Here is a 24,923-nt window from a genome sequence, read left to right as displayed (position 1 = left end):
AGCAAGCACAGAGTTCCACTCACCACCCATATTAAACTGTACTTAAATTTTAATAAGCCTGATTAAGACAACAGCTAGCACAGCACTTAATCATATCCATCTATGATTACTTTTAAATTACTCTTTATCAGAATGGTGAGGACCAACGTTTTCTCACATTATATGATGTGTGGGAACCAGATAATCTTAATAATTTATTAAAGTTGTCAGTAAAAAATAATGGGGGCTTTGTCATAGGATACTCTACCAGAAGACAGATCCAAAACAGAGATAATTAAAAATATGTAATAGTGCGTTTGTATATTTGCAGTCCGCAGAGGGTGTCTGAGGAGCAGGCAGGTTCAGGGAAACAACGGTTCCCCTAGTTCCGCGAGACCTTCTTACTTAAAATTTAAAATGGCAAAAAATAAAAATGAAAATCGTCCAGTCTATCAGCCCTTACAATTTTGGGGTGGAAGGAGCGGAATTATCAGTGTATGTCTGATAGCCGGAGTAAGTGGACAAATGACCTGAGTTAATACTGCTAACGGATCTCTCTATATCATCAATATCAGCAGTAATAGGGAGAGCGCGTTCAGGGATCACTGGAACTGGCAAATGTGACTCCAAGATCTTCACGACTTGATCCATTGTAGGCCTGGCATACAACTGAGGATGAGAACAAAGCACAGCTAGCAATACATGCTTTTCCATGATATCAGGGGAGCCTAACTCAGGAATACCTTCTTCAACCACATCCAGGGGTCTCCCTGTCCTCACCAATGACCATGCCCAGTCTGCCACAAGCGTATGATGGTCCTCCTCGAGCTCCAGAAGTGCCTTTTTCCCACTTAAAAGCTCAAGAAGAACCACCCCAAAGCTATAAACATCACTTCTCTCAGTCAGCTGCCCATACAATGCATATTCTGGGGCAACATAACCCATTGTTCCAGCAACCCGGGTGCTCACGTGTGTCGCTCCCTCAGGTGCAAACTTTGCAAGACCAAAGTCTGCAACTTTAGGCTCAAAGTCATCATCCAATAGTATGTTACTACCTTTAATATCCCTATGAATTATAGTAGGTTGTGCTCCATAATGCAAATAAGCCAGCCCTCTAGCTGTTCCAAGTGCAATCTTTTGTCGAATAGGCCAACTCAACTTCTTTTCATCCGAATCAAACAGATGGTCATGCAAGCTCCCATTCTTCATCAAATCACACACAATAATCCTCTGATGCCCTTCAAAATTTGTGGTGGCTGTACAATACCCTCTTAGTGCCACTAAATTCACATGGCGGACGCTTGCAATCACCTCAACTTCATGAGCAAAACTCGCATCACCAGCATCCGAACAATTCTTGAACCTCTTCAATGCAACTTCAGTCCCATCAGGCAGAACACCTTTATACACATTACCATACCCTCCCCTCCCAATGATATTCGCCCTTGAGAAATTCTTGGTCGCCTCCTGAATTTCATCAAACGAAAACTTGATCAACGTAGTACTACTAGTGATTGAATCAAGAGCAGATGAACTCATTTTACTCCACTTCCTAGTAATCTCCTCCTGTCTCTTCATCTTTTCCAGCTGCTTCTTTCGCCTAATCCACCAAAACCAAGAAAATCCCAGCACCGCCATAATCAAAAACCCTGATGCCAAACACACAGACACCAAAGTGATATTCCTCTGTTTGTTGTTGGATTTGGAATCATCAAAAGTAAGACTAAACAAACACCCTGCAGTACCTCTATCAGCCGGGCCAAACGAATGGCCAAAAGCGCCAGCATAAATAAACCTATACGCGATACAATCTGAAACATTCCCCACTGATTGGTTCCCCTTGTTCACCTGATCAGTTGGTTTCAACACAGAAATACTTATAGTACATTCTGTACAAGCTGCCCCGCTGATCTCCAACGTCTGGTTACAGGCCTTGGAAACATTAGCTACCGAGTTTGAGTTAATTTTTTCGTACTGAGATCTTGTTGTGATGTTTTCACAGCCCTGAGATATCCAGGGTGTTTCAAATGCACATGTTTTGCGAATATCAAAGCTGTTTGGGAACTGATTGAAGAGGTCTTGGTAATCGTTCCAGCAAGATTCAGAAGCCGAAGATGGGGGAAGGAATGAGTTTGTGCGGCGGAGGTAATCGGATTGGACATAATGGAGACCCTGGAGAATTGATCGACATGGTTTCTCAGTTGAGTTGGAAGGCCTAGAACCTTGAGCGAGTTCCTTGAGGACATTGAAGTTAAGGGGGCATTTCACTGAGGTATTTGCGCTAGTAGGCTGAGATGTACACAGAGAACAGAACCCGAAAACTAGAACGATGAAAATTTGGAGTACTGACATTGATAATGATAGGTGCAAGTAACGACGACTCGTTAGAGCATTAGAAGTATCAAAAGATTATCTGATTAAGTACTCAGTTCTGGCTTCATGGAAGGGACGAAACTAGAAGAGTTTTGGATGTTCTTGACTAGTGAGGATAGAAGTGACAGGTGAACGCGGCTGGAAAGTTGTAATTTCATCATTCTGTTATTAGTTTAAGGCGCACTTTTGGGAATAAGAATGTATTGAAATGCCTTTTAGGCTAGCTGCTGAGAAACATCCACTTAAAAACTAAACTTGCATATACTGCTTTTCTTTTCAAACTTGATGTCCTATATAGCAGGTTCAACATCAGCACGGAGGTAATTGTCACAATCATTTGTCAGGACCATCTATAGAAAATCTTAAATTATAATGGGTAAACACCAAAGATTAGTTACGAAATTGTAACTTTGCAATATGCGACGACTCTGAGTCTCTGATCACACGACAAGATTTTATGCAAGTAACCAAGGATTCTTAATCATCAAGCAAATATTAATGCCAGTGGAAATCATTGACTTGATGATTTAGGGTGTGGTAATTAATTACTAGTCTTCCAGAAATATTTGCGCTCATGTGTTTCCTTGGTTTAATATATTTAGCACAACGTGGGTGATTTTTATAATTCAAGTCCAAGAAGTTGCAGTCTCCATTGCTGTAGCTGCTCAGTAGTGTAATATGCATTCCACTAGTAAGTAGTCAGAATTGAGTCCACTGTCCACACAAACGCAACAACATATTTGAAGCTTCGTATTCAGTTTTCAACCCAGCAGTCTGTGTGTTGGGTTGGTTTTGGTTATAATAATATGATTTTGTTGGTTGTTGAACCATTTTTTAAAAAAAAAATTATATTTTACTGAATTAGTTTTGAATTTGTTATGATTATTGACTGTTTTGGTTCTAAATATTGCCTTGGAATCTCAGAAAATTTTGTTACTATTTTCAGCCGTTTTGGTTCCATCAGGCCCGGCTTTAAACCTATGCATCTCATGCAATGGCGTGAACCTGCTTTACACAAGGCTCATTTTCAAAATAAAAAAATTATATATATTAATATTGGGTCGCGTTGAAAAGAGAACCGATACTTAAAATAGAACTACAGAACTATAAAACCACTGAGGTTCTCTCTCGAACATGACCCTAAAATTATAATATACAACCTACATTAGATAGCAAATTGAGATAAAAACAAGGTTAGAAAGTGGAAAACCAAACCGCCATTTCTGATCTCTACCCCTTTTTTTTTCTTTGGGATCAACTCACACCAAAATCGGCATCAATGAGAACTACAAGGCTATTAGTAAAATTATAATAGGAGATTTAAGAACTAATCACAACAAATAGCAATTACAATAAAGATATCTTATTAATTATCTGCGTTCAGCTATGTCACAGTAGATTATTAAGTGATTCAGTAATATTATTTATTAAAAGAGATCTAATCGAAAATCTTGATTTTGAGATTCTGATGAATGAGTGTGCATCTAGAGACTAGAAATGCAGGTAGAGCTATTTTTAAGAAAAAAATTTAGTTCTTAGATATCCATCGCAGAGGCGGATCTTAGAAGGGGCAAGAGGGGCAACTGAACCCCCTTAATTTATATTTTTTTTTAATATTATACATAATTTTAGGTTGTAAAATTGAAATTGACCCCCCTTAATTTTTTTGTGACCTCTTTTATTTTTTTTTTACAAAAAAATTGACCCCCCTAACTTTATAGTCAGATCCGCCACTCTTAACTTTATAGTCAGATCCGCCACTGTATCCATGGACCTATTTATTTATTTTCGCGCTTGCATAGGCTTTTTATTTGTTGGAGCCGGCCCTAGTTTCCACGGATCCAAAAAAATTCGAAAACTTCCAGAGAACTAAACTATGAAACTAGGTCGTCAGTGCACCAACTCAACCAGCTGAACACTAAGAACTGCTTTGAGGTAGTTGACGATGTGACTCAGACGAAGTTGAGGCGGCTTTTTGGTTATCCCACGGAGCAGGAGGATGAATAATTGTTGGGCCTCGTAGAGTATCTTGGAGCCGGTTTGGCCAGTGTTGAGAGGAGCCAAACCTATGCATGCATGAGATGAGGAATGAGCTTGGAATATATTCGATAATTATTTTCCCTTGTGTGTGCTGAATCGCTGATCGATGACGGTGAAACTGCGGCCTGGTAAGTTTAATATATCCAACATCCTCCATTTTTAAGACATGTTTATAGAATTCCCACTTGTCTCGGTATCACCCCGTTTTTTAAGCTACGCAATGAGCACTTCCATAAATAAATTAAATATAAGAGCCCCAGTCAATAGTATACATTGGGAGACGGGGGCGCGGCACGGACTTTAATGCTTCAATATAGTATAGTTCTGTAAATTATTTTTAAGATTTTCTTTTTTTGTATAAAAATATAACATTTATACTTTTATACAAAAAAAGAAAATCTTAAAAATAAGTTGTAGAACTATGTTTTATAAGAGCCTGAAAAAGCGTGTCGAGCAGTGAAAAAGAAACGTATACAATTGACTGGGACGGAGGGAGTAGTACAAACTTTTTGCAATTCTTAGATATGCGGGATCTTGTAAGTCAGTGTCTGGAGATACTACAGATTTATACGAACTAAAATATTCATTTAATTAGTGAAATGAATTTTCCGTGGTGTGCCCATGGGCACACAATAGTCACTGACTCTTATGAAAATACTAGTTTTTGATTGGTGGATGAGTAATAAATGTTAATGGCCCCCTGCATTCACACCAATTCCACCAATCAAAACAAGCTTTTTTTCATGAAAGTACGTGCTTATTGTGTGCCCTTGGGCACACATTAGAAAGACAGTTAATGAAAATATGCAGATGGTATTCGTATTCCAAGCAGCAGGTAGGTTAATGCTCTCCGCATGTCTTGTAAATTGTAATTCATGATATTGGTTTTGATTGTTAATGAGTCCGAATATGATCGATGAACTCGGTTGATTACAAATACTGACGAGGGTGGTCATGATTCCTCATTATATATGAGACCGTTGAACTTGGTTAATTATAGTTAGTAACGAGATGGACATGATTTCTAATTATTTGTAACATTTCCACTCGAATCAAAAAAGCTCGAAGAGGCTTATAAAGATTCTTCTTGCACAAGTCCAAGGAAACAGCACTTCCCTTACTTACATTTCAAAATTAAAACACTAACCTGCATTCTATCAGCCCCTACAACTTTGGGGTGGAAGGCACAGAATTATCAATGTATGGCTGATAACCGGAATACGTGGACAACTGAGCTGCGCTGATGCTGCCAATGGATCTTTCTATATCATCAATATCAGCAGTAATAGGAATGGACCTCTCTGGAATCACTGGAACCGGCAAATGCAATTCCAGGATCTTCACAACCTGGTCCATAGTAGGCCTGGCATACAGCTGAGGATGAGAACAAAGCACAGCTAACAACACATACTTCTCAAGAATATCCGGAGGGCCTAACTCTGGAATACCTTCCTCAACCACGTCCAGCGGTCTCCCTGTCCTGACCAATGACCATGCCCAATCTGCCACAAGCGTGTGATGGTCCTCCTCGGCCTCAAGAAGTGCTTTTTTCCCACTTATAAGCTCAAGAAGAACAATGCCAAAGCTATAAACATCACTTCTCTCAGTCAGCTGCCCATACAAAGCATACTCTGGGGCAACATAGCCCATTGTTCCTGCAACCCGAGTGCTCACGTGTGTGACTCCCTCGGGTGCAAACTTTGCTAGGCCAAAATCTGCAACTTTAGGCTCAAAGTCATCATCCAATAGGATGTTACTACCTTTAATATCCCTGTGAATTATAGTAGGTTGTGCTCCATAATGCAAATAAGCCAGTCCTCTGGCTGTTCCAACTGCAATCTTTTGTCGAATAGGCCAACTCAACTTCTTTTCATCCGAATCAAACAGATGGTCATGCAAGCTCCCATTCTTCATCAAATCACACACAATAATCCTCTGATGCCCTTCAAAATTTGTGGTGGCTGTACAATACCCTCTTAGTGCCACTAAATTCACATGGCGGACGCTTGCAATCACCTCAACTTCATGAGCAAAGCTGGCATCTCCATCATCAGAACAATTCTTGAATCTCTTTAACGCGACTTCAGTCCCATCAGGTAAAACACCTTTGTACACATTACCATAGCCTCCCCTCCCAATTATATTCGACCTTGAGAAATTCTTGGTTGCCTCCTGAATTTCATCAAACGAAAACTTGATCAAATTAGTACTACTAGTAATTGAATCAAGAGCAGAGGAATTCATATGACTCCATTTTGTAGTAATCTCCTCCTGTCTAACTCTCTTTTGCAGCTGCTTCTTTCTCCTCCTAACCCAACAAAACCAACCAAATCCCACAACCACCAAAATCAAAAGGCCAATCGTCGAAAACAAAGAAATAAAAGTAATCCTTTCATGTTTCTTTTTTGATTTAGAACTATTGAAAGTAAGAGCAAACATACATCCAGCAGTGCCTCTATTAGTAGGACCATAAGAATTAGCGAAAGCAGCAGCATAAATGAACCTATATGCAGTACAATCTGTAACATTCCCCCCTACTCTCTCCTTCTTGCTCACATCAGCTGGTAACAAGGTAGAAATACTTGTAGTACACGTTGCACAAGCCGCGCCATTAATCTGCAACGGCTGATCACAAGCCTGTAAAACATTTTTCAGAGTAGAGTTCAGGTTTCTGTTTTCATAGTCTGATCTTGTTGTTATGTTTTCACAGCCTTGAGAAATCCACTCTGTTTCGAAGCCACAGTCTTTTTGAATATTCAAGCTGTTGGAGGACTGGTCGAATAGATTTTGGTAATCGTTCCAGCAGGACTCAGAAGACGACGATGGTGGAAGGAATGAGTTTGTGCGTTGGAGGTACTCAGATTGAACTAGATGTAGGCCTTGTAGAATTAACCGACAAGGGTCGGAGCCTGAGTTGTTTGAAGGTCTAGAACCTTGGGCTAGTTTCCGGAGTACATTGAAGTCTAGTGGACATTCCACTGTGTTTGGTTGCTGCTGCGACGAGGATAAAGAACAAATCCCAGCTATTGTAACAATAATGATGATGAGCAGTTGAGAAAATGGCATTGTTGTTGTATTAGTGCTTGTTTCATCACTTGCAAAGAGGACGGATAATCTCAATAAGTGCTTGTTTGATTGGTCGGAACATGAATTGTTCAAACGGATGTTAGTGAATAAAACTCTGCTATTTTATATAGCGCGTCTGACTAGATTAGAGCATAAGAAAAATTGAGACAAACTGCTTACTTTCAGCTTCCTGGAAGTGATGAAAGTTGTTGGATTAATGTTTGTTGAGTTGGACGGTGTTTAATTTCTTTATTTGTTGAAGATAAATGGAGCTGTCGAGTTCTTGGAATTCAATTATTCTCTTATTATTTTATGAGTCATTTTTGAAAAAATGGCGTTCAATACACTGTTAGCCATATCTGAACAAGATAGATTAGGTAAGGAATCTTAAATCTGCAGTATGCGACGACTCAGGCCATGACAAAATGATTATGCAGGTAACAGGATATAGGCTAAATAATTCGATTGAGACCTGACAATGTTAGGCACTGAATAAAATGCAAAATCCCGCTTGTTAAAAACGTGACTTGCTGATTCCGCTTGTAATGATTAAGTAGTAGTTTTGCAGAATAAATTGCTTCTTGCTTTAAATGTATTAGACATAACTTGGGAGTCTGTTGGAATACTATCTGATCCTGGTAAGCCCTCCTCCCAACACCTTGAGGTTTAGGGCGAATTGGTCACGTATCAGAGTCTTTAGTAATTACTGTACTATGCAGCTTCTTTCGGTAATTGGTATGGTCCATCTGATAGACATACTGTTGTTGTTTGTTTTGTCTTTTATAAAGTTGTTTTGATAGATGGGACCGAAGGTGCATTAGAGAGATTCAAGAATCTCACAAAGTTGAGGTTATAACCAGTGTCCGCCATGTAAATCTGGCGGGCTCTGAGAGGATATTGTATAGCCATGACGAAATTTCAAGGTCATCAGAGGATAATTGTCTGTGACTCGATGAAGGAGAGCTGGTGTGACCATCTCTATGGTTCGGTTCAGAAGAAGTCTAGTTGGCCATTTCAGAAAAAGGTTGCTCTGAGAATTGCTTGAGGATTAGCTTATTTGCATTATGGAGCACAACCTGGTAAAATTTACAGTGATATTAAAGCTAGTAATATACTTTAGATGATGGCATAGAAGAACAGATACATGTCACAATCACAACATTTATCAGATTGATCAATTCAAATTTACATTGTCAGTCAATGTTTTGAGATAATGTAACTAACAGGTTGTAAAAACAGAACAATTGCAAGCTTTGAACGGCATTTAAAAAATTGCCAATGGGAAGTCAATGGTTACTAGGCTTGCTGAATCTCCTGTTAATGTCTTCAATACCATAAAGGGAGCTTTCCAAAGTAACCTTATAATGAAGGTCTTGATCATAATCTCAGACTACCAGCACTAATGATGTCGAAGTTTATCCTCTTCGTGGTACTGAATCTGTGTTTCGTGTCATCCCAATCCACCAGCACCAGCATCAACTGTCCACTCGATTTCACCATCCTCAGCCACCTTAGTGCAGCTTCCAGAAATTCCACAGACGTTATCAGTCAATGCAAGTTAATCCTGCAAGGTATCCGTCTTGTCCAATCTGATTATCTCCGCCATTCAAACTCCTTCCTTGTCTCCACTGCATTTACTGAGTCTTGCTGGCAATCATTGCAATCTGTTTTCAATGAATACCCACACAGTTTCAATATCAGGTCCACCTGTGGCTTTCAAGCTCAATTCATCACACAAGGCTGCAATAACATCACAACCAGGGGACAATACGAGGCCAAAAACTCACACTTGACTTTAAATAACGTCGTTAAATCTTGTAAGAAGACATTGCAGAACAGGAATTTTTGCGCAGAATGTTCACTAGCTACTAGTGGACTTGGACCATCTGATTCTCATGAGGCTCTTCCAAGTGATGTAAAAGGTGAGAAAGTTTATTATGAATCGGATTGTGTGGGGTATAGGTGGATGTATGCAGCTGCCTTTGGTAATTCTTATGGTCCAGCTGATAGGCATACTGCTAATTGTTTGCTTGCTCTTACTTTTGATAGTCCCAAATCCAACAAGAAACACATAAAGACTATAACTTTTGTGTTTTTGGCATTCGGTTTTCTGATTCTGGTGATGGCTTGTGTCGGATTTTGGTTGATGTGGAGATATAAGTTGAATATGTACAAGAGACAGAAAAAGATTTTTAATTCTAGTCCTGATTTGGATATGATTGGTGGAGACGCTACATTGATCAAGTTTACCTTTAGTGAAGTTCAGAAAGCAACTAATAATTTCTCGTTGTTAAATATAATTGGGAGGGGAAAATATGGTAATGTGTTTAAAGGTGTTCTGCCTGATGGGACTGAAGTTGCAGTAAAGAGGTTCAAGAATTGTTCTGCTGCTGGCGACACCAGTTTTGCTCATGAAGTTGAGGTTATAGCCAGCGTTCTTCATGTGAATCTAGTGGCGCTAAGAGGATACTGTATAGCCATAACAAAGTATGAAGGTCATCAACGGATAATTTTGTTTGATTTGATGAAGAATGGGAGCTTGGATGACCATCTCTTCGGCTCAACTGAGAAGAAGTTGAGTTGGCCAATTCGACAAAAGATTGCACTTGGAACAGCTAGAGGATTGGCTTATTTGCATCACGGGGCACAACCTTGTATAATTCATAGGGATGTTAAAGCTAGTAATATACTTTTGGATGATGATTTTGAGCCCAAAGTTGCAGATTTTGGCCTTGCTAAGTTTGCACTTGAGGGAGTGTCACACTTGAGCACTCATGCTGCTGGAACAATGGGTTATGTTGCCCCCGAGTATGCTTTGCTTGGACAGTTGACAGAGAGAAGTGATGTTTATAGTTTTGGGATTGTGCTTCTTGAGCTTTTGAGTGGGAAAAAGGCACTTTTTGAGCATCAAGATGACCAGTATACTCTTCTGGCAGATTGGGCATGGTCACTAGTAAGAAAAGGGAGACCACTGGATGTTGTTGAAGAAGGCATTGCGGAGTTGGGACCAGTAGAAATCATGGAAAATTATGTCTTTCTTGCCGTAATTTGTTGTCACCCTCAGTTATATGCCAGGCCTACAATGGACCAAATTGTGAAGATCTTGGACTCACTTTCACCGGTTCCTGTTATACCTGAGAGGCCTGTTTCAGTTAACTAGTTCTACATATAGGCAGTACGTTGATTTCATTTGCAGTAGTTCTAATCTCTTCCACCCGCAAGGATGTTGTGGGATTTTATGCGGCAGTAGGATTTCTTGTTATTACATATTTTAGTGGAATTGGGAGGTTTTGGTATGAGGGGATGTTCTTTTTTGTTTTTCTGGTGTGCAAGATCCTTACTAAAATCACTTGTGTCTGGTTTCATCATAGATATCAATATTTTATCTCAACCTTGTGAACTTCTCGTACTGGTAAATTGCAGGCACATACACACTCACATTCTGCAGAAACTCGAATCCTTAACTTCTCATGAGCATTATCAAAAGAAAGATGACAATAAGTCTAAAGTATAGTTAACAATGTGCACTGTGACAAAAATATAGAAACTTATGGAAATTTCATCTTTCTTAGTATATTATTTCGATGGGAACATTCTTTGTTAACGACACTGAATGTCCCTCTCATGATCTAGCTCTCAGCCTTCTCATTCGACGCCTCCTTCTGGACAACACTTCTTATCAGTGGCAGAGCCACCAGCAAAATCATGAATTTGTATCATAAATTCATGTTGATGCACACTTAGGCCAATAGAATTGAAGTCGAAATTCACAAACATGCTGCAGGTTGCAGATGCTTGTAACTACTAAAGAGGAACTTCTCTTTTGGAAGGAGCCTAAAAACAAATCCTTGCAGTTTGGCAACGGCCTAAAGTGGACAACACCATACTAACGTGGTCCAAAATAATTTTTCATGGACTTGATTAATTTTTGAGAAAATCCTTCAGTGAGTAGAATTAGTTTGGTTCATATACATTTCCATTTCTTCTTGTCGTCTTCTCTGATTACATCATTTTCATAACTAACTCGTGCATTTAATTTATCCTGGATGTCCTATAACAGCTCACCGGATTGCTTTCAGCCAGCACAGCTGAAAATGATATGTCCACAAGAATGAATTCTGCTACGAAACAAACTCATTCATTCAGACTCATTGCTGTGTCAGCAAACACGGATTTGTGAGGTGAAGAGTGCCATACAGGTCAACCTTTGCGGCCTTATAATTATGCTCTCGAATCACATTCGTTAGATTTCTGGAAACTAAGGTAAGTCAGATGGTTTTTTTTTACCTCGCTAATTAGTTTCCTGAATCTAGCAAAATGAACAACTGTCAACCGTGCAAGTAAAACAATGTTGAAACTGAACACGATTTGATAGCCTAAATGACGGGTTTATTCTATGTTGTCCGAGAAACGGACACAGGGCAGTGATGCAGATTTAAAACATTGCTCGGCTGGATTCTCGATTATGGCCTCCTTTGGCGTCTCTTTTTATTACTCTACTACACAAGTGGACATGTGTGTTCCTGTTCAATTTCAATTTATTATAGTCATTTTAATAATCTAAATGGATCAATCACATCTCTACCAAGTCTGAAGAATTTTTGTCGTCTGGTATGTGGCTTAAACGATACTAATAAAAAAGCTGGATCCAATGTTTGAGATGTTTTTCTAACAACTTGCTCATGAAAGATGCCTAGTGTGTAATAATCAAACTTGAAGAGTTGCATATCATGTTAAATTAGTCCTCTGTCGACTGTCAGTATCAGTACTCAACTTATCTAGTCTAGTTAATAAAACATATGAAAGGGCGGAGTTTCCTCTCAAGGCAAGAGGTACAAGAGCTCTACCACCACACCGACACCTTGTTGGCATATTGTACCTGATTATTTATATCAAAACGACGAAAACCCTGAAATGATCGTCTTTAGCACGGATAGAGTTACTATACATCCATGTATTCACATAAAAAAAATCAACATATGAGTTATAAATAACCGTGGATAGTATATTGTAATAATTGTTTGTCGGGAAATTGGACCGGATAAAAAGAAATTTTGCAGTTAAAAGAAGACAAAAGAAGGTACTCCCTCCGTTTCAATTTACATGTCCACTTTCAAAAAAATAATTTGTTTCAAATTAGTTGTCCACTTCAACTTTCAATACAAAATTATATTTTCAAAATCAATTCTACTCCACATATCTCTTATTTATATTTCCTATATCAATCTCATTCTATATATTATGTTCATTTATTGCAATTAATTTGTGAACTTCCACTTTTCTTAAACTTTAAACTGTGTGATTTTTTGAAAGTGGACATCTAATTTGAAACGGAAGGAGTATTTAACAATAAGCAAGTTAACAGAATAATCAGAGGACAAGCCAGCCCAAGTTGATGTGCAACACTGAATGAAGTGTTTTAAAGTGTTGCATATACGTATATTCTTCAGTCAATTCAGATTATAGTCCCAGCCAATGAGCCAAACAGAAAGAGACTTGGTTGAAAGTCCACAGGGACCATCTTCTTTTGGTACTTATTGCGAGACCAAGGGGCAACAACTAGGGGAGAGCGGATGCGGGTTCGGTGCGGTTTTTGGATAAAACCGCACCCGGAACCGCATGCCCTCGGTTTTAGAAATCGAAAACCTCAACCGCAACCTCATCTTCGGATTCGGTTTCGGTTCCAAATCCTCGGATTCGGTTTTTATCGGTTCGGTTTCGGTTATAAAACCGCATGAAAAAAAGGAAAAAATAATTATACATGAATAATTAAAACTTAGGTAAAAATTATGCATCCGTCCGAAGTTTACATGAATATTAATACTACTGATACTAGAGTGCAGGGACAACCTGATTTCTGAGTTCTGCTCTGCAGAGACAACCCCAGGTGTATATTAAAGTGCATTAGTGAATTCAAACAATGCAGTTTTTCTAGTTAAACCTCAATTTAGGATTGGTTACTTGCATTTCATCGGTATTCTGTAATCCTGCAGAACAAATGTCCAAACTTAAATTATGCAATCAGCAAGTTTGAAGATTGTGATAATGTGTAACACGAACTAAAACTATTTGCTTAATCGAAAACAGTAATCAGACTAAGCACAGGCCCAAGTCCAATTTAATCGCAGTAATTCTATATTTTCAGTAAATGTATATGTAACTTTGTATTGTTAACATTTAAATCTTACTATAAATATAAAATATTATATATATATATATATATATAATATTTTAAAAATCGGATCGGTTCGGGTTTTTTCGGATCGGTTCCTAGCTATAACCGGAACCGCATAATCGGTTTCGGGTTCGGTTTTTAAATTTACGGTTTCGGTTTCGGTTCGGTTTTATACGGTTCGGTTTTATACGGTTTTTAGCGGTTTCGGTTTCGGTTTCGGATTTATTCGGATTTTTGCTCACCCCTAGCAACAACACCCAAACTTTTGAGTACACTACTACATAAATTTTACTCCTCCCTCGGTCTTTTTTATTTTTGGGAACAGAATTGTCCTATGTTTTAAATCTCTTATAAAATATAATTTTATATATTATTTTGATTTATTTTTATAAAAATTTAATATAAAAAATTTTTAAAGAAAATTTTAAAATAAATTATAAAAAACATATATTTTAAAATATGTATCAAATAATACAAAAAATTTATAAAGAGAATCATAATAACCTCTGCTATGTTCATCTTGTGCCGCAATTCATTAAATTAAAATATCATTAGTATAATATTAAAATCATAATAAAATACGCCCAGTAATTTATATTCCAAGATGGTGGATATTCTTTTCGTTTCTGTTTGTTCTAAAATAGGAATAATTTAAAATTTTTATCATTGAGTTTCAGCCATTAATTTTTTTTCCTAGATTTCATTTCTCCCATGACATCACATAGTACAAGCTCCTCCTTTGCCATGTCAGCATCTACACACTGATATAATCATGTAAAACAATAGAAATGTCTTAACTTTTCTTGTATAATCAATCATATGATATGTGTATTTAAATGATAAATATTACATAACATAATTTCTTGATCCTCAGTCACTTAGAATTCTGTGATTGCATTAGCACTCTAGCTAAATTTTCTTCTGTTATCAGTGAAGAAACATGGAGAAAGATGATAAAAGAGTGGAAAAAGAGACAAGAGTTCCACTTGTATCAGAGTCGAATTCGAATTCTCAGAGAGATGGGAATGGAGTTGAGGATCAGACCATGGTATATTTTTCGACATTTGTGGCAGTTTGTGGTTCTTATGCATTTGGATCCTGTGTGAGTGTTCTCTTACTTTTCACTCAAATTTTTATACTCAAATTTATGATTTCTTGGTGATCTTAATTTTATTGTTTGTCTTTCACTCTCAGGCAGGCTATTCTTCACCTATTCAATCTGCAATCACTAAAGATATAAATCTTTCGATAGCTGAGGTTAGTTGGTAGCGGATTGAATATTTGCAGTCGTATGTGTTAAAGATATATAATCCTGCGGGTACTTAACATTGTATCAGAGCTCAGGTAACATGTGTTTGGTTAACATTGTATCAGAGCTCAGGTAACATGTGTTTGGTTTAGTAACTTAACAGTAGAGAATACTGTACTGATTGTTAACTGACAAATGTTTAAATTGCTATAAGAGCTAAATTTCGGCAAATTTAATCCAATTGAATGTATGAGAATTTTAGGTTTTAGAGATTAAACATTTTATAGACTTTAAGAATAGTTGCTAATCTTCAGAGCTGTTGAACTGAATTATCCTGGTTTTGAATGTAGTACTCATTGTTCGGATCTATATTGACATTTGGGGCAATGATTGGTGCAATCACGAGTGGAAGAATTGCTGATTTTATTGGTCGGAAAGGGGTAAGCATGGCAACCACTACATAGAATTTTGTACCTAATGAACATCTTAGCTAAGGACCTTCTGCTCTTCTCACCAGGCGCTGAGAGTGGCGAGTGGCTTCTGTGTTGCAGGGTGGCTTGCAATATACTTTGCTCAGGTTTGTTTATATAACTGTTAACAAGTTACACGAGACAGCAGTTACAGCATAAAGTTCCACAACTTTAACTCTTTCATATATTTTTACATAAGGGGACTGTTCCTCTGGATATTGGAAGATTAGCAACAGGTTACGGAATGGGAGTCTTCTCCTATGTGGTACATATTCTTTCCGTTCTACATTATACACACTGGATCCTATTTTCCCCTTACATTTTAGCTATAAGCTGGTATTATTGGCATACTTAGGTACCCGTGTTTATAGCTGAAATTGCACCTAAGAATTTACGAGGAGCCTTAACAGTTGCAAATCAGGTATTAGAATATAACTGAAAGAATGTGTTTAAATAATGTACATATTGTGAGTCTGTAAGTTAACAGATACTTTGTAATGTACAGCTCATGATTACTACTGGAGTCTCCGTGTCTTTCATTATAGGAACAATGATATCATGGAGAGCTTTAGCATTAGCAGGTGAAATTTCTTGAATCAGCTTAACTATGATTTTGTTACATATTGAACTCTTCCATCAACATTGGTCGATAAAATAGTAGAAAAAGGAAAACACATTGAGAAAAGACTTGTATCTTATGTGTTCTACAGGAATTGTACCATGTGCAGTTCTGCTTTTGGGTCTTTTCTTCATTCCAGAGTCTCCCAGATGGCTGGTAAAAAACGGAAAATATAATTATATGAAAGTTATCTAAAAGGGAACATATGGAAATTAAATTTCAAATGCATGCAGGCAAAGACAGGAAATCAGAAACAATTTGAAGTAGCTTTACAACGACTTCGTGGGAAACATTTTGATATATCTGAAGAGGCAGCTGAAATTCAGGTTCTTCCTTTTAACTCTACACCCTGCTCTCGACTACATTCACACTGTCTAAGCTGATTACAAGATGACATACAAAATTATCCCATCCGTTTTACAGGATTATATTGAAACTCTTGAGAAGCTCCCGAAAGCTAAGCTGCTGGATTTGTTTCAAAAAAGATACATACGCTCAGTCATTGTAATCTTCTTTTTTAACCGTTATTACTCAAATCTATTTCACTTTGCTTCTTAGCAGCTGTAGTGGCTAAGTTTCATTGTTAAGTCTTCAATGTACCAGCATATCTTTTTTTATCTGTTCTAACTCTTCGTGTTGACTATGTTATTATTAACGACCAGATAGGAGTAGGGTTGATGGTTTTTCAGCAATTTGGGGGAATCAATGGAATCTGCTTCTATGTCAGCAGTATACTTGAATCAGCAGGTACAGATAATTTAACAAGAAAAGAAAAACCTGGGATTTTAAATTTTTATTTCCTACCTTTCATCTCATAATAATATCTGAACCTTCTTTGAACTGCATTCACCATGTCTTAGAAGCTGTTATATTTTTGGAGTTGGAATAATAAAATTGACACTGATTAGTTTCAATTGAACTGTACGATCTCAGGATTTCCTGCAGATGTTGGTACCATAATTTATGCATGTATTCAGGTATCAAATGCCAGCCCTTTCAGAACAGTCTTTGATATCTCTATTCTACATTTAAGAGACAACTGGTTGCTTTGAGCTTATCTTTATTTCAATAATGCTATATCAGGTTGTTATTACTGGACTAGGCGCATTCATTATAGACAGAGCCGGAAGAAAACCCCTTTTACTGGTATAGCCTAGCATTAAAGATTTTAGCATCACCTTCAGATATGTTCTGCTGAATGTTCTCTTTAAAATTCAATATTCTGTCTGTCATATTCTTATAGGCTTCAGCATCAGGCTTGGTATTAGGTTGTCTGATAACAGGGCTGTCATTCTACCTAAAGGTATGAATCATGCTACGTATCTATAAAGTATAAATCCATTTTTATTTACCTTGGCTTTCGAGTTAAATTCTGAAGCTTCTATTATGGACCAGACTTATGAAATAGGACTCAAGGCAGCACCTGCACTGGCTGTAACAGGCATATTGGTAATTTTTAAGCAGTGATTTAATTTATTTTAACTAACAAATTGGCCTGTCAGAATATATATTAACATTAACCTTTGGACTTTGCTGGTCCCAGGTTTACATAGGATCTTTCTCAATAGGAATGGGATCTGTTCCATGGGTTGTGATGTCTGAAGTAAGTACAGTATGAACCTAAAATATTTTGCATAATAGTTCTATGTTCCACGACTTGTTTCACGATAACAGGCTCTCTACTCACTGGAGTAGGGCAAAAGTATGTTTAGTTTGGTTGGCAAGTACGTCTGCAGATATATCTACAAGCACCTGACACTTTTAGATTAAGGCCATATCTGATCCAGTAATATTAATTACATTTTCTTGTAGATATTTGATATTAATATCAAAGGAGCTGGTGGAAGCCTAGCAACACTAGTAAACTGGTTTGGTGCATGGGCAGTTTCATACACTTTCAATTTTCTAATAAGCTGGAGTTCTTATGGTAAATAAACTCTTAACATTTTCTCATTTGTGAAGCTTGAACTTGTGAATCAAAGCTCTGAAACATACTAGACGTCTAGAACATAACATGCAAAGATTAACCTTCTGTACATGTATGTCATGTCAGGAACATACATTCTTTACGCTGCTATAAATGCACTGGCCATCGTATTTGTGATCATGATTGTACCAGAAACCAAAGGACGGACGTTAGAACAGATTCAAAGTACCTTAAATTCTTCATAGTCAGAGAGGTTTTGGTTGGCTGCAACAAAAAGAACATATCCAGTTCAAGGCTTTCGAATCTGCTGGATCTTTTTAAGCTTTCGAATCTGCAGGATCTGGGAAGGTGTAATGTAGGAACATTTCCTTTATATTGTACTGTTCTCGGGATTCTATAGGAAGTAGGCACTTAATCATACCATACCAGCCCTTATTGTTCATCTCCAATTCTCCATTATTATTCATGTCTTTTCTAATTTCAAGTAGATGCAACATGGTGTAAATCCATGAAAACTTGAGAATTATGTTTCTTACTGTCAAAGCTGTGTCGTATGTTGTGTATTTTACATGATATGCAACCATAGATGGTAATATCAGAAAAAATTATATCTAAAAGCTGGAAAGTTAACATGGTAGAAACGCCATAAACAGAGTTCAAGTACCTCTGTTCAGAGTGTGCTTGAGACATGAGCATAGGGGCAGGGATACTCTTTGAATTTGCTTGTCGTTTAAAAACAAACAAAGAAAACTATATTTCAAATTGGATTGTTTGATCAACTTAAGTATTAGTGTCTTCGAACCTCTGATTAACCTTCAGCATGATCGGCCCGAAGAAATCTTACAGGTGAGCCAAACGTTGAGTTTAAAATTATGATTTATGACTTAACGTGACTTAATATGATAAGTTGGGTGATTAAAATGTCAATTTGGGTAATTTTGACTTATTAGACTTATGGGTTATTAAAAATGTAATAATAAAAATAAAAGTGATTTATGGGTAACTTGTCACTCATGGGCAATTATTATCAAAAAATTAAGTCACTCAAAAGAGCAGCTCAAACTAACTTATGGATTTAAATTAGTTTATTACACAAACATACATCTTTGAGCGTAACATTAAAATTAGCTTTAAGCCTGACTTGCCGGAGACAAACAGTCTCTAAGCATTCAGCATAAGATCAATTATGCTATTTACATGAATCACTCAATGCATGCAAATAGCAAGTCTGTTGAGAGGCCTTTGTATTCTGATATTTTCCCATAGTCCTTATGATCATATAGTCCTCTTCGAAACAAACAAACGAAAATGATTGTGTATCCAGTCACCCTTCTTGGACTAATGTTGTCAACTTGATCTCTCGAACTGTTACTTCTGCAGCATTGTAATATATAGTGTGGCGACTTAAAAGGAAAGAACAGCAATGTCACAGTGTGAATCCATTCAAATTGCTAATGGCCTCTTGCATCCACAAGAGTCAGCCTTATTCTGCAACTTGGGCATATAATTAAGCCTATGAAGGTGAAATCTCTCCAACTGGTTTTTCTTTAAGTGTACATAAAATAGTTAGGTATCGTTTCAGATCTACGATCCCATCTATCTGTAATGCATGGTATGCATTACATATGAAGTCGAGATATGTATGTAGGGGATCATTTTAAATCTCTGATCCCATCTCTTATCCCTCTCGAATTGTCTGGTTTCTTATTGGATGCCTCTATGGTTCTATGTTTGCACGTCGCGCACATACTTCATACTTAACAAAAGTATTATTGCATACCCTCATAGTCCCATACCTGCCTGAATACAATACACTGATCATCATTTTAAGGTTGACAAAAGGCTTGATAGATGAAATGAAGACAGGAATAGTAATCTTATCAGTTGATTACAGAGGTGAATAAACCAGTAGTCCAAGTTGCAAGTATACTAATGCCTGCAACTTGCAGATAAGTTGTATTCTTAGCTGGAATGTGATTTAAAAGCCAAGCACAAAGGCCGTCCTTACAGTAGGTCCTGCTTCAAAAAATCTCAGAGGAAAACCGATAATTTGATATCCCAGAAGCAACCTGTTTTCCTTAAAATAACAAGGTAAAGACAACAATCGCCTGCGACAGGACTGCCTGTGGGCCTTGAAAAACCAAACAATTGTGATAACATAATGCAGGTATCTGACTGTGCACAATGTCATTGCTGATCTGGCCATGACTCGTCGTAAGAGCCAGCTTTACATCAACGTGGAAATCTGCAAACAAGCCAAAAATATATGTTTAAAGAAACTAAATCTCTAAGAGTATATAAATACCATAATAATTGGTTATCTTCCTGCACTGGAGTTCATATCAGCTGACCTCTCTATTTCTTTTGTTGCAAAAAAATGGCCATCAAACAGAATGTCGAGGTAGCTGAAAACAACTATCAGGTAGATATAAGAGTGGCCCTCATACTCGAGAAGGATAAAGTTGAAGATGATGGCTATGCAGTTCAATATCATACCAGAAAGAACAAGGGTCATCAATGGATTCTTTATCTTACAACATTTGTCACAGTTTGTGGTTCTTTTGCATTTGGATCATGCGTACGCGTGCTTTTCACTTCATGCATATTTTTATTCCTCCAAGATAGTTCAAAGATGTTAATAGAAATCATGATCAAGTTTATAATTTATACCTTTGTTTTCCTTTTCCTCTCAGATTGGCTTTTCTTCGCCTATTCAGTCTGCCATCACAGAAGATCTAAACCTGACTTTAGCAGAGGTTGGTCCAAATCTGCACATTCTGTCTAAAAGTGTTTCGAGTGCATTTATTTATCTCTTTCAATCTGGAATGAGTAACTGCATGAAAATCATATATACATGAAACTTTCATGCATTGTAACTGCACTTAAACGCCACAAGATCCGATCAGGGGTTCTGGAATCACTAATATTGGTAAGGTCTGCAGTACTCTGCATACATCTTACCCTCCCTAGACTCTACAAGTAAAATGTCTTCAGTTGACTAAGCACAAATATATCTCTGTACTTTAGAAGCATAAAAGTACATGCACTGTCCATCTACCATAATAATCATACTACTGAAAACTCTAATGGTACACATGCAGTACTCATTGTTTGGCTCTATACTGAATTTTGGTGCAATGATTGGCGCAATCACAAGTGGGCGCATTGCTGATTTCACAGGACGTAAAGGGGTAAGCTACTCAAATTATACGCCTTTCACCATGCTTAGACTCTGCAGGAGTTTCTATCTTATGCTAAGAGTCGGTATAACAAGCAACATATACAGGCACTGAGGGTGGCAAGCAGTTTCTGCACAGCAGGATGGCTAGCAATATACTTCGCAGAGGTTGGTAAACATAACTAAAGCCTAATTGTCTGGAATTTCAGTGGAGAGTACTAATGCAGAACCTGTTCTTGTATCCTTATGTCTAAAAGGGGCCTCTTTCTCTGAATATCGGAAGACTGGCAACAGGATATGGAATGGGGGTCTATTCCTATGTGGTAAACTTTCCGTCTGTCTTAGTTATACTCCGGTCCTAGTTCATATCTCAGAGTTCCCTACGTTCAGATACTTCACCGGATTAATGTTATATTTATCATGACAAGATTCCAGTGTTCATAGCCGAAATTTCACCAAAGCATTTACGAGGAGCTTTGACAACTACCAATCAGGTAAAAGGCTTTGCCTGATCAAATGCTAAAACCTCATAATGAATAATGTTAAAAGTGTCTCAAGAAGACGCGCAAAGAGATCATCTAAAATGTGTCCATCAGCATAGAAATAATGTTGCGGTTGTGAAGATTGTGCTAATACAGTTTCTGTTTGCTCTACAGCTCATGATTATTTGTGGAATCTCTTTTGCCTTTATCATAGGAACAGCGATAACATGGAGGACCTTAGCATTGACAGGTGAAACATCAATAATCATATTATTGATGACTTTGTACTCAACACTGAATCTCCTCGTTCTGATGTCTTGCAGGAATAATACCTTGTGCTGTCCTTCTTCTGGGCCTTCCAATCGTTCCAGAGTCCCCGAGATGGCTGGTAAAAGAGACCGCGGGTGGAAGTATATTTTGCACATCTATAAACAAGATTTGAAACAGATGAGAGTAATGGTTTTTGAACTCTGCAGGCTAAGAATGGAGATCAGGAAAAATTTCTTATCGCGCTGCAGAGACTGCGGGGAAAAGAAGCTGATATATCAGAGGAAGCAACAGAAATCCAGGTTGATAATTTCAAGCTCTAAATTCCAGTGTTTTAACTAGAGTCTACCACAGTTTGGAAGATGAAACTCATGAGCATTTCAATTCTTGACAGGATTACATAAGAAGCCTCGCAAAGCTCCCGAAATCTAAGCTGATGGATTTGTTTCAGAAAAGATACCTGCGCTCAATCATAGTAAATGCCTTTCTTCGTATTGTTATTTTCTAGTTCTAGGTACAACTATTCCGCGATGAATTTTGTCAAATAAGCCAAATATTCCACCGCAATTCACATTATCCACGTCTAATCTACGACCACCACTTACTTATAATGACCAGATAGGAGTCGGATTGATGTTCACCCAACAACTGGGAGGAATTAACGGAGTCTGCTTCTATGTCAGAGATATCTTCGAGTCAGCAGGTATAAAGATCCGTTCTTCTAGCCAGGGAGATCGCTGAATTGCTCTCTGTTCTGATACTTATTATATCTCTAATATCTCTAAAATTCCAGGTTTTCCCTCTGATACTGGTACTATAATCTATGCATGTCTTCAGGTGAGCTTCTCTAATTCTATCATCTTCCCCCAGAGATAAGCCAAGTGCTCGTTTCTTCGACCAGAATTATGCAATAGATTTTTCTGTGTAGGTTGTGGTTACTGCATTAGGTGCATTAGTAATAGACAGAGCTGGGAGAAAGCCACTTATACTGGTAATCCAACATCCTAGTGAACAAGAACACTGTCTTCAAGTATCTGCATCTTAACTTTCTTCGGTTTTCTAAGAACGTGCATCTTCATGTGTAGGCTTCAGCATCGGGGTTGGTTGTCGGTTGCATACTAACAGGGTCATCGTTCTACTTGAAGGTAACAGACGTCGACTAATCTTGCATCCTGTATCCACTTAACTCAGATTCATCTAAAGCGTAAAATTTACTCTGCACCAGACGTATGAACTAGCTGTGAAGGTGACACCAGCACTTGCTGTAAGCGGCATACTGGTAATACCACCAACTTTTTGTTTAAACCTACAATTTACGGAGATTCAGTGGCTTGACACAAAACCATTACCTTACTTGTTCTCAGGTTTACATAGGATCCTTCTCCATAGGAATGGGAGCAGTTCCATGGGTCATAATGTCTGAGGTATGCCCCGGAGATCATCAAATGCATCTATCGTCTCCGGCTGTCACTACTTAATCTACTGCCTTCTACCTTTTGTCTTCCAGATATTTCCTCTCGACATCAAAGGATCTGCAGGAAGCCTGGCAACGCTCGCTAACTGGTCCACTTCCTGGGCAGTTTCCTACACTTTCAATTTCCTCATCAGCTGGAGCTCATATGGTAAAACATAGCTCGTCATCAATAGTTAACATTGATTCGTGCACCTAAACTAAACACGCAAGGGAAATTTTTGAGTCTCCTCTGGCTCCGAGTATAAAAAACTTACTGGGTTAATTATCAATTAGATCACTTATTATGCTAGAAAATATCAAGTGAGTCACTGGAAAATTTTTGGTCTCATTTGAGTCACTAAAGTCATAAAAAATATCAAATAGATACCTCTAATATCTCGAAGTAAACTTTATTTTTCATCGAGTTCCACACATTTTTCTTAGCTGTTAGTATAATCAAATGAAAGGTTATGAATTCTAGTATTTATGATAATATATTCAGATTTTAAAAAATTTATTTTCTATTTATTTGATATAAATTAAACAAAATAATTGTAAAATCAAAAATAAATAGCAAATAAATTTCTTAAAATCTGAATATATTATCATAAATACTAGAATTCATAACCTTTCATTTGATTATACTAACAGCTAAGAAAAATGTGTGGAACTCGATAAAAATAAAGTTTACTCCTCGAAAAAATATTAGAGGTATCTATTTGATATTTTTTATGACTTTAGTGACTCAAATGAGACCAAAAAAATTTCAGTGACCCACTTGATATTTTCTAGCGTAATAAGTGATCTAATTGATAATTAACCCAAAAACTTACTGAAACTTCCGTTCCAGCACTTACATCTGCCATTGTTGCAATTTCAGGAACTTATATCATCTATGGTACAATAAACGCAATCTCCATATTGTTTATCCTCGTGGTTGTACCAGAGACAAAAGGACGAACTCTGGAGGAAATACAGGCTGCCATTAACGCTTCATGATCAGAAAGCTTAATGGCGAAATCATGGCATCTCATAGAGTGACCTTTCAGAGGATGAAAGATAGTCAAATCAACACTAGTATACAATACTAATATAGCTAAGAGATGCAGTATCTGAATCAATCTCAACAAAAGAACTTGAAGCAGTGTAATCTAGTAACCTACGAGAGGAGGAAGTACGACGAAACAATCTCACCTGAGTATAACGCCACAACAGCCCAGGTTTCATCACTGTTTCCGTCTACTGTCATCTCGTAATATGTACAGTAATCATGTTGTCAAAAGACAGCTAAAATTGCACAAGTTGTCAACCTATAAAAGATCTTGATTTCGTGTAACTATTGTTAGCCTATAAGCATGTATCATGTAACTAATGTAAGCTTTCCTTGAATCAAATTGTGTTTCCTGTACTTTCAGCTTTGAAAGCTGAAGCCCAGTAGCTCACTCTACTGCCTCTCAGAAATATCTATCTCCAAATTGTTCATTTCACACTCATCTCTTAACAAACCAATTTGCACAGGTAAGTACAGCACAAATATAGAGGAGCAAAGGGAAGCTAGAAGGGGTACAAAATAAGTATCTATTCTATGCAGGTTTTCAGGCACCTAGGAATTTCACAGGCATGAATAATTTCAGGGAGAATACAT

At 37.6% G+C, this 24,923-nt stretch overlaps 5 protein-coding genes across 5 annotated transcripts; 3 read left to right on the top strand and 2 right to left on the bottom strand.

The window, feature by feature from the left end:
• Window positions 1-256: 256 nt before the first annotated feature.
• Window positions 257-2,587, bottom strand: LOC108212056 (probable LRR receptor-like serine/threonine-protein kinase RKF3). The gene has a single exon (XM_017383792.2). The coding sequence runs from the start codon at window positions 2,329-2,331 to the stop codon at window positions 439-441; it is 1,893 nt and encodes a 630-aa protein (XP_017239281.1). The 5' UTR covers window positions 2,332-2,587; the 3' UTR covers window positions 257-438.
• A 2,823-nt stretch (window positions 2,588-5,410) lies between these two features.
• On the bottom strand, window positions 5,411-7,745 carry LOC108204803 (probable LRR receptor-like serine/threonine-protein kinase RKF3). The gene has a single exon (XM_017374423.2). It carries the CDS (start codon window positions 7,456-7,458, stop codon window positions 5,557-5,559), a length of 1,902 nt encoding a protein of 633 aa, XP_017229912.1. The 5' UTR covers window positions 7,459-7,745; the 3' UTR covers window positions 5,411-5,556.
• Window positions 7,746-8,047: 302 nt separating this feature from the next.
• On the top strand, window positions 8,048-10,849 carry LOC108204804 (probable LRR receptor-like serine/threonine-protein kinase RKF3). Its single transcript, XM_064082956.1, has 2 exons — window positions 8,048-8,096; window positions 8,247-10,849. Exon 2 carries the CDS (start codon window positions 8,861-8,863, stop codon window positions 10,616-10,618), a length of 1,758 nt encoding a protein of 585 aa, XP_063939026.1. The 5' UTR covers window positions 8,048-8,096; window positions 8,247-8,860; the 3' UTR covers window positions 10,619-10,849.
• Window positions 10,850-14,334: 3,485 nt separating this feature from the next.
• On the top strand, window positions 14,335-18,441 carry LOC108203409 (sugar transporter ERD6-like 7). Its single transcript, XM_017372329.2, has 19 exons — window positions 14,335-14,407; window positions 14,565-14,735; window positions 14,828-14,890; window positions 15,233-15,322; window positions 15,400-15,459; window positions 15,552-15,617; window positions 15,708-15,773; window positions 15,858-15,933; window positions 16,063-16,127; window positions 16,205-16,297; window positions 16,395-16,475; window positions 16,634-16,718; window positions 16,905-16,948; window positions 17,055-17,117; window positions 17,215-17,274; window positions 17,367-17,420; window positions 17,515-17,574; window positions 17,784-17,898; window positions 18,025-18,441. Exons 2-19 carry the CDS (start codon window positions 14,574-14,576, stop codon window positions 18,141-18,143), a joined length of 1,422 nt encoding a protein of 473 aa, XP_017227818.1. The 5' UTR covers window positions 14,335-14,407; window positions 14,565-14,573; the 3' UTR covers window positions 18,144-18,441.
• Window positions 18,442-20,209: 1,768 nt separating this feature from the next.
• LOC108203405 (sugar transporter ERD6-like 7) lies at window positions 20,210-24,686 on the top strand. The gene is made up of 18 exons (XM_017372321.2): window positions 20,210-20,476; window positions 20,592-20,654; window positions 21,000-21,089; window positions 21,185-21,244; window positions 21,334-21,399; window positions 21,505-21,570; window positions 21,733-21,808; window positions 21,882-21,946; window positions 22,035-22,127; window positions 22,220-22,300; window positions 22,444-22,528; window positions 22,619-22,662; window positions 22,754-22,816; window positions 22,911-22,970; window positions 23,051-23,104; window positions 23,190-23,249; window positions 23,333-23,447; window positions 24,159-24,686. The coding sequence occupies exons 1-18, from the start codon at window positions 20,276-20,278 to the stop codon at window positions 24,275-24,277; spliced, it is 1,461 nt and encodes a 486-aa protein (XP_017227810.1). The 5' UTR covers window positions 20,210-20,275; the 3' UTR covers window positions 24,278-24,686.
• Window positions 24,687-24,923: the final 237 nt, after the last annotated feature.

Source organism: Daucus carota, chromosome 1 (assembly GCF_001625215.2).
Source record: "Daucus carota subsp. sativus chromosome 1, DH1 v3.0, whole genome shotgun sequence".
NCBI classification, from domain to species: Eukaryota; Viridiplantae; Streptophyta; class Magnoliopsida; order Apiales; family Apiaceae; genus Daucus; species Daucus carota.
The sequence above is the reverse complement of the archived record's forward strand: the minus strand, read 5'-3'. Positions and strand labels throughout refer to the sequence as shown.

Coding starts and splice junctions, on each gene's coding strand:
- LOC108212056 (XM_017383792.2), bottom strand. CDS start 2,331: ATGTCAGTACTCCAAATTTTCATCGTTCTAGTTTTCGGGTTCTGTTCT.
- LOC108204804 (XM_064082956.1), top strand. CDS start 8,861: ATGATGTCGAAGTTTATCCTCTTCGTGGTACTGAATCTGTGTTTCGTG.
- LOC108204803 (XM_017374423.2), bottom strand. CDS start 7,458: ATGCCATTTTCTCAACTGCTCATCATCATTATTGTTACAATAGCTGGG.
- LOC108203405 (XM_017372321.2), top strand. CDS start 20,276: ATGGCCATCAAACAGAATGTCGAGGTAGCTGAAAACAACTATCAGGTA. Junction 21,090..21,184: donor ATTTCACAGGACGTAAAGGG/GTAAGCTACTCA, acceptor CAACATATACAG/GCACTGAGGGTGGCAAGCAG. Junction 22,663..22,753: donor TAATCTATGCATGTCTTCAG/GTGAGCTTCTCT, acceptor TTTTCTGTGTAG/GTTGTGGTTACTGCATTAGG.
- LOC108203409 (XM_017372329.2), top strand. CDS start 14,574: ATGGAGAAAGATGATAAAAGAGTGGAAAAAGAGACAAGAGTTCCACTT. Junction 17,421..17,514: donor TGGCTGTAACAGGCATATTG/GTAATTTTTAAG, acceptor TGCTGGTCCCAG/GTTTACATAGGATCTTTCTC. Junction 17,899..18,024: donor AATAAGCTGGAGTTCTTATG/GTAAATAAACTC, acceptor ATGTCATGTCAG/GAACATACATTCTTTACGCT.